At 47.7% G+C, this 12,490-nt stretch overlaps 1 protein-coding gene across 1 annotated transcript in view; it reads right to left on the reverse strand.

Moving 5' to 3' along the window:
* Positions 1–12,490, reverse strand: part of TRPM8 (transient receptor potential cation channel, subfamily M, member 8) — a 93,293-nt gene that overhangs the window by 48,049 nt on the left and 32,754 nt on the right. The window contains exons 11-14 of the mRNA XM_006893455.1: positions 9,646–9,936; positions 6,826–6,921; positions 3,919–4,048; positions 1,828–1,973 (exon numbers count right to left, since the gene is read on the reverse strand). Of these exons, the coding sequence (XP_006893517.1) occupies positions 1,828–1,973; positions 3,919–4,048; positions 6,826–6,921; positions 9,646–9,936 (663 nt within the window). The remainder of the gene's footprint in view (positions 1–1,827; positions 1,974–3,918; positions 4,049–6,825; positions 6,922–9,645; positions 9,937–12,490) is intronic.

A 12,490-nucleotide genomic window follows, 5' to 3' on the forward strand; every position in this document is an offset into this window, starting at 1 on the left:
TGCTTAGTGGTAAAGCAGGGATGGCACCTCCACGGCTGCTGTGAAGATGAAGCCTGGTCGTGTGACATAGGTCCACCCTAATTCCCTTCCCCCGTCTCCTCTCCACCCCACGTTCCTCCAGCTGAGTGACGGCACACCCCCTTCTCCCCACCCCACCAGCCCAGACACCTAGTGCAGACTGCCGTTAGTTGAATTCAGTGTCCAAATCTCTGCACTGGTTTTGTTGTTGATTTATGTGTCTAGACAGTGTGGCCTACTGGTAAGAAGCTGCATTGCAATCCTGAAGGCATGTGGTTCGAATCCACCAGCTGCTTTGTAGGAAAAGGATGGGTAATCTCCTTCTGTGAGAAAAGCTGCGGGAGGGTCAGCTGTGGGTCAGTTCCAGGAGGACAGTGCATAACAACACCACTCAGTGCCAAATCATGGCAGCCCCACAAACCTGCGCCAGGGCATCTTCTGGGCTGTAACACTTACAAAGCAGATCACCAGGCCTTGCTTCCCCAAGAGTCCAGTGAGAGGGCTCAACCTGCTAACCCTTAGGTTACCAAACCCACAGCCAAGCCCACTACTGTTGAGTTGATTCTGACTCCTGGAGACCCTCCATCTGGTTTCTGAGGCTGTAAATATTTATGGAAGCAGACTGTCCAGCTTCCTCTCATGGAGCTGCAGGCTGCAGGTGAGTTCAAACCACTGACCTTCTGCTCGGCAAACTGATGCACGAAGCGCCACATCATGAGCTTTCCAGCCAAGCAGAAACCCCAGGGCCCCCTGGGATCTCACTTAGTAATAATGCTTCTGCAGCAATAACTCCAGGCATGTCGCCAGGAGCGGTTGTTCCTTGGACAGGGACATCATGCCTGAAAAGGCAGAGGGTTGGCAAAAGGATGGAGACCCTCAACTGGTGGACGGACAAAGTGATTGCTGCTATGGGCTCCGGTGTGAGGAAGACATGGGATAGGGTAAAGTTCGAGCCTGTTGTTGATCAGGTTGAGATGAGCTGTACTTAACTCAATGGCACACAACAGCAACAACAACTACAGCTGTTACTACGCTATTTATCATATGCATATAGCACGACAATCATAGGAAACTACTGTACAAAAGGGTTGTGTAGTTTACAAAAGTCGTGTGATGCGTGCATCATTTCTGTAAAAACTCAGTCACACTATCTAGAAGAAAGGGAGTGCTGGTAGCCTAGTGGAAAGATGTTTGACTGCAATCCCAAAAGCACATGGTTCAAATCCATCATCTGCCAGCTACTCTGTGGGAGAAGGATGAGTAATGTTCTTCTGCATGATTTACTGCCTCCAAAAGCCCGCTGGAGGGTCAGCACAGGTCACTTCTGACTCAACGGCACACAACAACGACTAGAAGAAGGGCAATGGCTTATACAAAGCACTGGGCATCTTTCGTATATTAATATTCTCGCTGAATTCTTATGGCATCATTCCTGTAGCCATCATTATGCTCATTTTACAGATAAGGAAACTGAGCCTCAGGAAGCTTGGAACCAGCACATCATCTCATGCTTAGCTGGCGCGCAGGGGATGGAAACCTGGAAAGTAGGAAGCAGAGTCCCAGCTTAGAGAGTACTGTTGTGCGTTTGCTTTGTGCAAACTTCCTTTCCTCCACCATTTCTCCAAACCAGGGTTCCGACTGATGTCTGCGCCCTCTCCCACACACCGCACAACTTCCTCACTGTGGTTCGACACTGAAGGGGGGCACCTGTTTCTGCAGCTGCATCTTTTTAACGTTGCTCCTAGCATCTGACGTGCAAGGCTTGACTCCTGGGCATGGATGTGCATCTCGCTGGCGACTGCTGTTTACCTGCACCCCGGGCTGGGCGATGAAATGCTGGTCGGTTGCCTCCACCGCCAGCTCCAAGCAGTTGCTGCCTCCCCAGGCTTCACAGGTGTAAACCAGCAGCTGCTCGGCCAGCTCTTCGTCGTTGCTGTAACACTCGGTGAACAGCTCTAAGAACAGAGGAGGAAGCGGAGTCACAGCTGGGAGGTGCAGGGATGCCTGCCAGCCCCTCTCGCCCACTGAGCCCAGGCACCAAGCAGGCAGCCATTGTTGTACAACGCCTTGTCGACCAGAGGACTCTCACTGGACACACATTAGCCAGCAGAGCTCCCTGACTTAATGCTGCTGCTGCTGCAGCTGCCGTTGTTATTGTTGTTGTTGTTGTTGTTGTTGTTGCTGCTGCTAGCTGCCACCAAGTCCACTCTAATTCATGGCAACCCATGCATGACAGAGCAAGACACTGACCAGTCCTGTGTCATCATCGTGGTCAGTTAGGGGTCAAATCACCGTGTGCTATGGGACTTTCACTGGCTGCTTTTGGGGAGCAGATCACCAGGCCTTTCTTCCTAATCTTCATCTGGAAGGTCTGCTGAACTCTGTTCTGGCAGATGGCTAGCGGCAATGGCCAAGAATTGAACCTGGATCCTTCCCATTTCCTTTGAACTTTGTGACTAAGCCAATATTAAAAAAAAAAAGAATTGGCCCTACGCCTCCCATGTTGAAGGTTAGGTTTCTACAACCTCCATGTCCTCACCTGGCCGTCGAAGCTCATTGAATTGAGCTGCACTGACCACAGCAAGGTCCCCTAGTGGGTGAGGCTCCACCTGGGCTCAGGAAGAACAAACTGCGGATGCAGTGGGAAGTAGGCAGACGAGGGGAAGTTACAGATCAGAGGAAGGCCTGATGCTGGAGATGGTAGAGCAGTGCTGGGACAGAGAGCCGGCCGAAGCCAGCTCTGAAGGTCCCTGTGTCCTCAGCCTGGGAGCATCTGCCGGTCTGTACACATGCTCTGTGGTTCAGCCGTGAGTGGGCCCGACAGGTAAGCTCTCAGGTCTCTCGCCGCGCCTGACTTCACAGCCTCCGATTCCCACTCCCCAAACCCGAGACTCCGAACCACAAGCAGACAGGCACCCCAAGGCTCCTGTTGTGTTGCTGTCAGGCTAGAGCCAGGGTGGCCGTGAGCCCAGAGGTCCAAGGGTCACCCCCTCACTCCTAGAAAAGCTGAGAAGTGGGGAAACCAAGATGTGACCCACACTGAAGGGTGGGAAGATCAGGCCAATAGGAGGAGCTGGGAAATGGCACTAACTTCAGTCCCCTGGCTGTGAGTGCCACTAGCCTGTGGGGGCCACTAGCCTGTGGGAGCCACTAGCCTGTGGGAGCCACTAGCCTGTGGGGGCCACTAGCCTGTGGGGGCCACTAGCCTGTGGGGGCCACTAGCCTGTGAAGACCACTAGACTGTGGGGGCCACCAGTCTGTGGGGGTCACTAGCCTGTGGGGGTCACTAGCCTGTGGGGGCCACTAGCCTGTGGGAGCCACTAGCCTGTGGGAGCCACTAGCCTGTGGGGGCCACTAGCCTGTGAAGACCACTAGCCTGTGGGGGCCACCAGTCTGTGGGGGTCACTAGCCTGTGGGGGTCACTAGCCTGTGGGGGTCACTAGCCTGTGGGGACTACTAGCCTAGGGGAACCACTAGCCCGTGGGGGCCACTAGCCTGTGGGGGTCATTAGGCTGTAGGGGTCATCAGCACATGTGTCACTGGCATGTGGATGTCACTAGTTTGTGGGTGTCACTGATGTGTGTGTCATATGTGTACCCAGCATGTGTGTCACCTATATCACCAGCACATATGCACTGTGAGTCACCAGAATACGTGTCACTGGCATGAGGGCCATCAACGTGTCACAGGCAAGTGTGTCACCAGTACGTGTGCTTCCCTGGCATGTGTGTCACTGGCACGTGTGTGTCCCCCCACCTGTCTGTGCCACAAGACTCATGTCTGTAACCAGCACGTGTGCGTCACCAGCCCAGGTACCAGAGTCCCTCAGGCAGGCGGATGGGTGCCTGTGACACACACACATGTTCCCCACCACTGCACACCCCAGCCCCGCTGACTCACCGACCGCCCGGGTCTCGTACTCGTTAGCCAGCTCCTCCGACTCCCCGGCAGCATTGATGTCGTTCTTCACCTTGGCCAGCGTCTTCAGAATCTTGCTGGCTCCCAGGGCTGCCAGTGTGCAGCCTTTGGTCTGCAAAAAAGGGCAGAGAAGTTCAAGGTTAATTCATAACTTCCTGAAGGGGCCACACTAACACTGATGTCAGCCAGGAGTCGTCCATGGCAAAAATAGCAAATGGTAAAATCTAAGCTACCCACAGGGAGCTCTGGTGGCCTAACGGTAAGAAGCTGTACTGCAATGCCAAAGGTAAGCAGTTCAAATCCACCAGCTGCTCAGCAGGAGAGGGTTGGACAACTCCTGTGCGATTTATCGCCTCTGAAAACCCACTGGTGGGTCAGGTTACAGGTTGGTTTGGACTCAACAGCACACAACAGCAAAGAACTGCCCATAATGATTCCAAATGAAGCTTGTGATAAACACAGACTAATCCTGAACCTGATATAATCACGGTCTAGAGCACGGAATTAGCAAATGCAAAGACCACAAGACCAATGTCATGAGAGACAGAAGGGACCACACTGTGAGGGTCTATACATGCCTTTCCCAGGTGGTAGCAATTCAAAGAGACGTGGAAATGGGTAAGAACACGAAGACATGAGCAGTGTGATCAAAAGACTGCATGCGTGCGGGTGCACATCCCCACGTGTGGCCACAGTATGCAATCCGGTGCTTTAAAAATGGGGAGAGCACCTTCTTTTTAAGTGCTTCTCCTGCTGTCACTTACAAAAAGTATGTTTTAAATTACAGGTAAAAAACTCCATCAGTTTCTCAAACTTGAAGGGCACAGGTCCTGCTTCCTATCTGTAAAGCAATTAAACTAGAAATTAATTTTAAAATTTTATATTAGGTTGGAAAGTTCATATATATTGTGTTTCATTTCTGTGTATTGTGTGTAACACATTCCTTCATTCACATTGTGTTTCATACGATCATATCCATATACTGTGTTTTATAAAATTAATCACCATTGACCTATGTACACTATCACCCCAACTTTTTAGGTCCCCACTTGTTGTTGTTAGATGCCATCAAGTTGAGTAAGACTCATTGGGACACTATGAACAAAGGATCTGAACCCTGCTCTATCCTGTGCTGACCTCACACTTCCTGACATACAAGAGCGAGCCCATTGCAGCCGTCACTGTGTCAGTCCAACTGGTGGAGGGGCTGCCTCTCCTTCGCCGACTCTCCAACCTTCCCAGCATCATGTCCTTTTCCAAGGATTAGCCCCTCCTAGCAACATCTCCAAAGTATGAGAGACAAAGGCTCATCATTCCTGCCTCCGAAGAGCACTCCGGCTGCACCCTCTCCAAGACACATCAGTCTGCTCTCTTGACCATCCATGGGGTTTAGTGCTCTTCTCCAACACCACAGCTCAAAAGTGTCAATTCTTGTTCCTTCATTCTTATTCATTGTCCAGCTCTCAGACGCATAGCAAGTAATCAGAAAGACCATGGCCTGAATCAGATATGCACCTTAGTCCTCAAATTGACATCATTGCTCCTCAATAATTTGGAGAGGTTCCTAACTGATTTTCCCAGTGCAATGCATCTCCTTATTTTCTGACTGCTGGTACCAAGGATGCTAATTGTGGATCCAAGCAAGACGAAGCTGTTGATAGTTTCAATCTCTCTCCATCCATCGTGATGCTGCCTCTTGGTCCAGTGGTGAAAATCTTTGGTTTTTTAATATTGAAATGTAATCCATACTGAAGGCTGCATTCCTTGATCCTCTGCAACAAGTGTTTCAAGTCCTCCTCACTTTCAGCAAGCAAGGTTGTGTCATCTGTCATCCCCACTGGATCTATCCCAATTCCCTCACTCTCCACCCATGAAACTGTAAGGTCCTGTTGTTTCCCCTGGCCCTAGCCTCAGCCCCCCTGCCACCTTCCCCTTCCCCTTGGGACTTTTATACACGTCTTACTAATTATCCTTCTATTTTTACAATAATGGTATTATATAGTATAAAAATTAATTTTTACAATCAAACTTCAGTAGCTCATCCACTTGGAAATTCACATCCCTGAAAATGAGGGGTTCAGCTGGACCATCTGCTAAGCATACCCACCAAGCAAGAGACTACACCTCGCAAACACACCTTCACCAACGTGGTAGACTGAAGCACAGACGTGTTCCCCCAGAACCTGCTACAACTGGCTATTGCAGTGCTCTCTAAGACGCTTCACAGACAATGTGCATCTTCTATAAATGGAAGGTCTGTGGCGACCCTGCCTTGAACAAGGGTCATGTTTTCCTCAGCACAGGCTCACGTCATCTCAGGGTCACACTTCAGTCATTCTCGCCACATCTCGAGCTCACAAGGCCATCTTACACGTAACAGACCTCAAGCCCCCCACCACTGAGTTAATTCTCACCCATGGCAACCGCGCATGGGGTTTCTGAGGCTGCAAACATTACAAGAGGAGACTGTCCACCTTTCTCCAGTCAAGTGGCTGCTGGATTCAAACCACTGACTTTTCTATTAGTAACCCAACATGCTACACGCTCTGGCCCCTGGTTCCTGTGCTAGATTAGGAAAACCAAGATCCCACAGCTACTGGTTCAGGTCCACCGGGCAGCTGTCCTCCACCGGGCTTCAGAGTCTGTAAACGATCAGGAGGAGACAAGCCATGTACCCCACAAAGCAGCTGGTGGGTTCAAACTGCCAACCTCTCAGTTAGCAGGCAGGTTCATCCCTAGGAAGTAACAAACGTGTGTACCTGTCTTCATTGCGGTATCCTGGAATTGAGCTGCAGCTCCGAGGATGTCTGAGTTCCAGCTCGTCAGTGACAGTCCAGCCGTGAGAGGCAGGAAGTCAGGGCCAGCATCGGCCAGGCCCTGGACACTTACCTGCTCCCAGATGACCTTGGAGAGCTCCTTCTTGTTCTGAAGAATGGCCCAGATGAAGAGTGCTTGCAGGGGATGCCGCGTAATAGGGGACACATCCTGGGAGGGTGAGAACGCGTGGTCAGCACGTGCACGTGGATGAGCAATGAGTGTGCTGTTACCAGAGGACCCAGATCGGGGTTGGAGTCTGAGGGAGAAGGCCCGTGTTTGGGGAGCCGTGCAACTGGATACATCCATTTTAACATGGCCAAGCGATTCCCAGGTCTGTGGCTTACCAGGGGGTATAACGTGGCACACCTTCTGCCTATCCTAAATTAAGGCAAAGGGTAACTCAGTGGGGAGGAATAAAGGGTGGAAAAGTGTGTAAAGAAAAATCTGAAAATGGAGTGACCTGTGATGAGCGCAAGAGAGGGCAGTCCCTTCTCCCCTGTGAATCTCAGTTTTTCCTCGAGAAGCATGACTCAGCTTTAATTCCAACCTCCTATAGTTTGTGTTCCATTTTCACAACATAAAGCTCTCGGCTTTGGAGTGTTTTACAGATATTTGATTCCTAACAGTTGGAATTCCAGATCTCATCTGGCAGCCCGTAGCTTCCAATGGAAACTTGTGAGATAGAAAAGATTCCAGGTAGAAATTCCATTCAAACATACAGGCACTACCAAAGACTGAAATGTATTTAGCAAGGTTATATTTACTTTAGAGGATTTTAGCTTATTTAGTACCAAGGAGAAAAGGAGCTCTGGTGGCTTAGTGGCAATGAGGTGTGCTGCTAACCCAAAGGCGTATGGTTCGAATCCACCCACTGTTCAGGGGAGAAAGATAGGCGATCTCCTCCCACGTGCTGTGTTGCCTCTGAAAACCTGCTGGCAGGTTGAGCCATCAGTCAGTTGTGACACAGAAGCACGTGGCAACAGCAGGGCCAAGGGGAGGCTTCCTACATTATTCCAATTCTTGTAAACACTTAGCTGCTTTAAATGTTTGCAACACACACACACAGACATGCACAGTCACACTAAAAACTCCAGAATTAGAAAAGATGATGACCTAGTTTGGGGTTTCCCCAAAAGCAATCCTGACACCAGGATTTGAAGCAAGCTGCTCATGTGAGAGAAAGAAGTAGCCCCAGGAAAAGGGGTAGGTAGTGAAGAAAGAAGATAGGAAGGTGAAGATGCTAATAAAGTGTCGACAGGCAGGTGTTGTGAGCATTGAAAGTAATGTCACCGGGAAGGTGAGAGCCAGGATGGAAGGTGGGTCCTGGGATTCTCTCCCACGAGCATGGAGGGAGCTGGGTTGATGTGTGGGTGCACCAGCTCCTGGCAGTCACTGGGCTCTGGCCATGTGAAGTCTCAGCAATGAGACCGATGCTCAAGGTTGGAGACTGGGCATAGAATGAGGAGACTCAGAGAGCACAAAGGTGGTATATCCACGACGCACTTTTCTCCCCTTCCCCCTCCATCCCACTCCTGCTAACTAACCACTGATTGATCTCTAGACCTTTACCCATCCTCCACTATTATCATTGTAAAGGTAAACACAGATCATCACTTCGGAAATCTTCACTTCCTTGTTTTATAGTGAAAAGTAAACTCAGCACTTGCTCCATTCTTTACATGGGGAACTAAGGGCATTTTTTAGAAGATCATTTTCACATTGCTGTTGAGTTGGAACTGATTCTTAACTGTCCCTCTAGCAGATTTTCTGAGGCTGTAAATTGCAGGAGACGAGAGTGCCCATCTTTCTCCTGAGGGGCAGCTGGTGGGTTTGAACCACTTGCCTTTGGGTTGGCAGCGAAACTCCTTAACCACTGGGCCATGAGAGCTTAGGAGATCATTGTCAAAAGATCATGGGGCAGGGTGTGTGTGTGTGTGTGTGTGTGTGTGTGTGTGATCTTAGATAACTTCAGTGCATGTGTGTGAGTGAGAGAGATCTTAGATACTTTGAGGGGGTGTGTGTGTGTGTGTGTGTGTGTGTGCGCGCGCACGCACGTGTGTGTGTGTGTGTATGAGAGAGAGAGGTCTTAGATACCTTGAGCGTGTGTGTGTGCACATGTGTGTGTATGAGAGAGAGATCTTAGATACCTTCAGTGCGTGCGCACATGTGTGTGTGTGTGTATATGAGAGACAGAGAGAGAGATCAAGATCTTTTTTTCTCTTTTTTTATTTTTAAATTATTATTAAATTTTATTAGTTTTAATGAACATTTACAGAGATTTTGGGTTCTCATTCATTCATTGTTGCACTGTTTTCTCTACCCTCCTCCCCAGTTCAGTCTTCTTCCCCCCCGAATGTCTGTTTTAATTGTCCAGTTGCCACAGTGCTTGTCAAAGCCAGTTCTGATTAATCTTCTTTGTCAGTGTGTCCTTTGCCATTCCCTATCACTCCTCCCTGAGAGAGACTTCACCCTGAGTCATAAGGAAAAGGGGATGGCGTATTCTCTTAGCTACTTCCTGCTTAAAAAGGACGTTGTGGGTTTCAGGGTGAAGATCTTCAAGAGAGAGAGATCTTAGATACCTTGAGCGTGTGTGTGTGTGTGTGTGTATGATCTTCTTAGATACCTTCGGTGTATGCCACATCAAATTTTATAATTCAGGAAGGTGGCCACAGCTAGGTTGAAGTGTTACCCATAAAGCAAACCATCAGAAAACTACTCACCAAGTAGAATCATTACCATCTTAAATAAAAATAAAGAAACAAAAAATCACAGTGTCATCATGTTAGCTAATGTGTGGCAATGAGGGAGGGATTAGGAAAGGTGGAGACAGGGAAATTTTTCCTAGACAAGCCAAAAGTAGGGAATTCAAGTAGGCAGGCAGTGGGTACATACATGGAGTTCTATGTCCATCTCATCTCTGCTATTCCTGTCTTCCTTCCGGAAGCCTCTTCGGAAGTTTGCAACCAGCTTCCAGATGAATGTGAGGAGGGCATCGTTGTAGGAGTTCTTCGCAATCTGCAGGTTCCGATACACAAGCGTGCTGAAGTGGTTGGAGAAGAGCTCAGTGAGAACATCATTGGTGAGAAATTTCTTCAGGTTCAAGCCGTTCTCCAGGAAGAGGCGGACAAACTTGGGCCTGTCCTTTATGAGAGCCATAAACATGACTTCCTGAAGGTCAGCAGACTAAGGAGAAAGCAGAAGTGAGATTGTCATGGTTAACATTGCATGTCAACACGGTCCAGGATCTACATGCAATGTTACTCTTCCACACATTGCAAATTCTAACCTCTACAAGGATCAGCTTTGGATTGGCTCTGACTCAACAATACACAACAACAATCTGCATAGTTCGGAAGCTCTGATGGCCAAGTGGTAAGAAGCTGTTCTGCACTCGCAAAGGCACACAGTTCGAATGCACCACCACAGGCAATCTCCTCTCTTGCTGTTTACTACCTCTGAACATCCACTGGAGGTCAGCTGTGGGTCGCTTCTGACTTGATGGCACACAACAACAACATGATGTGGATTTGTAAAGGCACAATCAGTCTTATCAGTTTATCTGTGCATTGCTGTACGGAGGTAACTCATGGTTGCTGTGACGCTAAACACTGTGATACTGATGTGCCAAATGTGATAATGGTTCCCAGGTTGGCAGTGTTTGGTGGAGCTCTCCAATTAAAACGAGCTTGGAAGCAGGAGTGGTATCCACTTCCTAAATGGCTTGCCTCCAGAAACCCTATGAACAGTGCTCAGGTCTTTCTTTCACAGGGTCGCTATGAGTCGTGGTACTTAACAACAATGACAACAACAACAATATTGCATGATTTAAAATATTACTCTTAATAAAATTTAATTATAATTTTATGTAATGTAATTTTTAATAATAAATGTATGTGCAATCAACTTACAAAATCTCTGAAATTGTGACTGTCAGAGCATTAACCAACATAAATGGTTCCACCAGATCAAGTAAGGAAATCAAGGGAGTGAGAGGTGAGGCCAGATCAGTGGACCAGCTTCAGGGTCCATACTCTTTACCATATGTCCTTCACCCTTAATAAACTTTAGTGTTGTTGTTGTTGTTATGTGCCATCATGTCACCTGTGACTCATAGCAAACCTATGAACAACAGCCCTAAACCCTGCTCTATCCTGTGCCAATTTCACCATCTCCGACACACCCACCCCCATTACCCCAGTCACTGAATCAATCTGTCCCATAAAGGATCTTCCTCTGCTGCACTGTCCCTCCACCCTACCAAGCATGACGTCCTCTTCAAGGACTGGTCCCTCTTTGCAACATGTCCAAAGTGGAGAAAATAAATTAAATATACCATTTAATATGTTCTTAGGTTTATGTTTATACGAACCATCTAACCTTACTTAAATAGATCATTTTACTCAAACACATTTATTTACTAATTAATTCATTAGAACTACTTATTTATAATTTGACTCTGTGGATAATAACAAACTATGGCAAACAATGAGAAGAATGGGAAGCCCACAACATTTAATTGTGCTCATACAAAACCTACACCTAGCCCAAGAGGTTGTCCAAGGAGAGCAAGGGAACACTACATAGTTTAAAATTAGGAAGGAGTTGTATCTTTTCTCCATACTTATAAAATCTGTATAGTCAACCAGATGGACTCTATGAAGAAGACTGTGGCCTCAGGATCACAGAAAGCCTCATCAACAACCTACATTATGTAGATGACCCAACTTTGCCTGCTGGAAGCAAGGAGGGCTTGAAACACTTGCCGCAGAAGATCAACCACAGACTTCAATATGAATTGCACCTCAATGTCAAGAAAACAAAAATCTCACCACTGGATCAAAAGATAACATCATAATAGATAGAGAAAAGATTGACGTTGTCAACAATTCCACCTTACTTGGATCCACAATCAACATCCTTGGTACCAGCAGTCAGGCTACACAGAGACATATTGCACTGGGCAAGTTCACTATCAGGGAGTTTTCCAAATTATTGAGGAGCGATGATGTCTGTTTGAAGATTAAATCATGCCTGATTCAGGCTGTCATCTTTTCAATCACTTGCTACACATGTAAGAGCTGGACAATAAGTATGAATGACAGAAAAAGAACTGAGGTCTTTGAGCTGTGGTGGTGGAGAAGAGCACTCAATATCTCATGAACTGCCAAAAGTACAGATATGTCCTGGGAAAAGAGCAGTCAGAGTGCTCCTTAGAGGAAAGGATAGTGAAGTCTTATATACTTTGGGCATGTTGCTAGGAGTGACTAGTCCTTGGGAAACAGACATCATGCTTGGAAAGGCGGGGCAGAAAATGAGATGGACTGAGCTGGTGACTGCAGCAATGGGCTCAAGTGTGCCACAGATGATGAAGATGGCACAGGATAGGACCAGGTTCAGATCTGTTGTTTTTAGAGTAATTATGAGTCATACTCAATTAGATGGCCCCTAACAAAAATAAAATCATTTACAATTTAAAAGTTAGGCTCTTAAGACTTTGTCTTACATATTTTGGGCATATTGTTAGATGGGGCTTAGCCCTAAGGAAGGAAAATCTGCTTGGTAAAATGGAGGATTAATGAGGCAAGATAAAGACCTTTAATTAGATGGACTAATACAGTCTCTGCAACAAGGGGTCTAAGTGCAGCATGACTGTGAGGATGGTCCAGTATTGAGCAGGGTTTGGTTCTGCTGCACACAGTGTCACTATGACTTACACAGGGTCGCTATGACTTACACA

This window comes from Elephantulus edwardii, unplaced genomic scaffold (assembly GCF_000299155.1).
Source record: "Elephantulus edwardii isolate Elephantulus edwardi_28Jun2011 unplaced genomic scaffold, EleEdw1.0 scaffold00127, whole genome shotgun sequence".
Taxonomy (NCBI): Eukaryota; Metazoa; Chordata; class Mammalia; order Macroscelidea; family Macroscelididae; genus Elephantulus; species Elephantulus edwardii.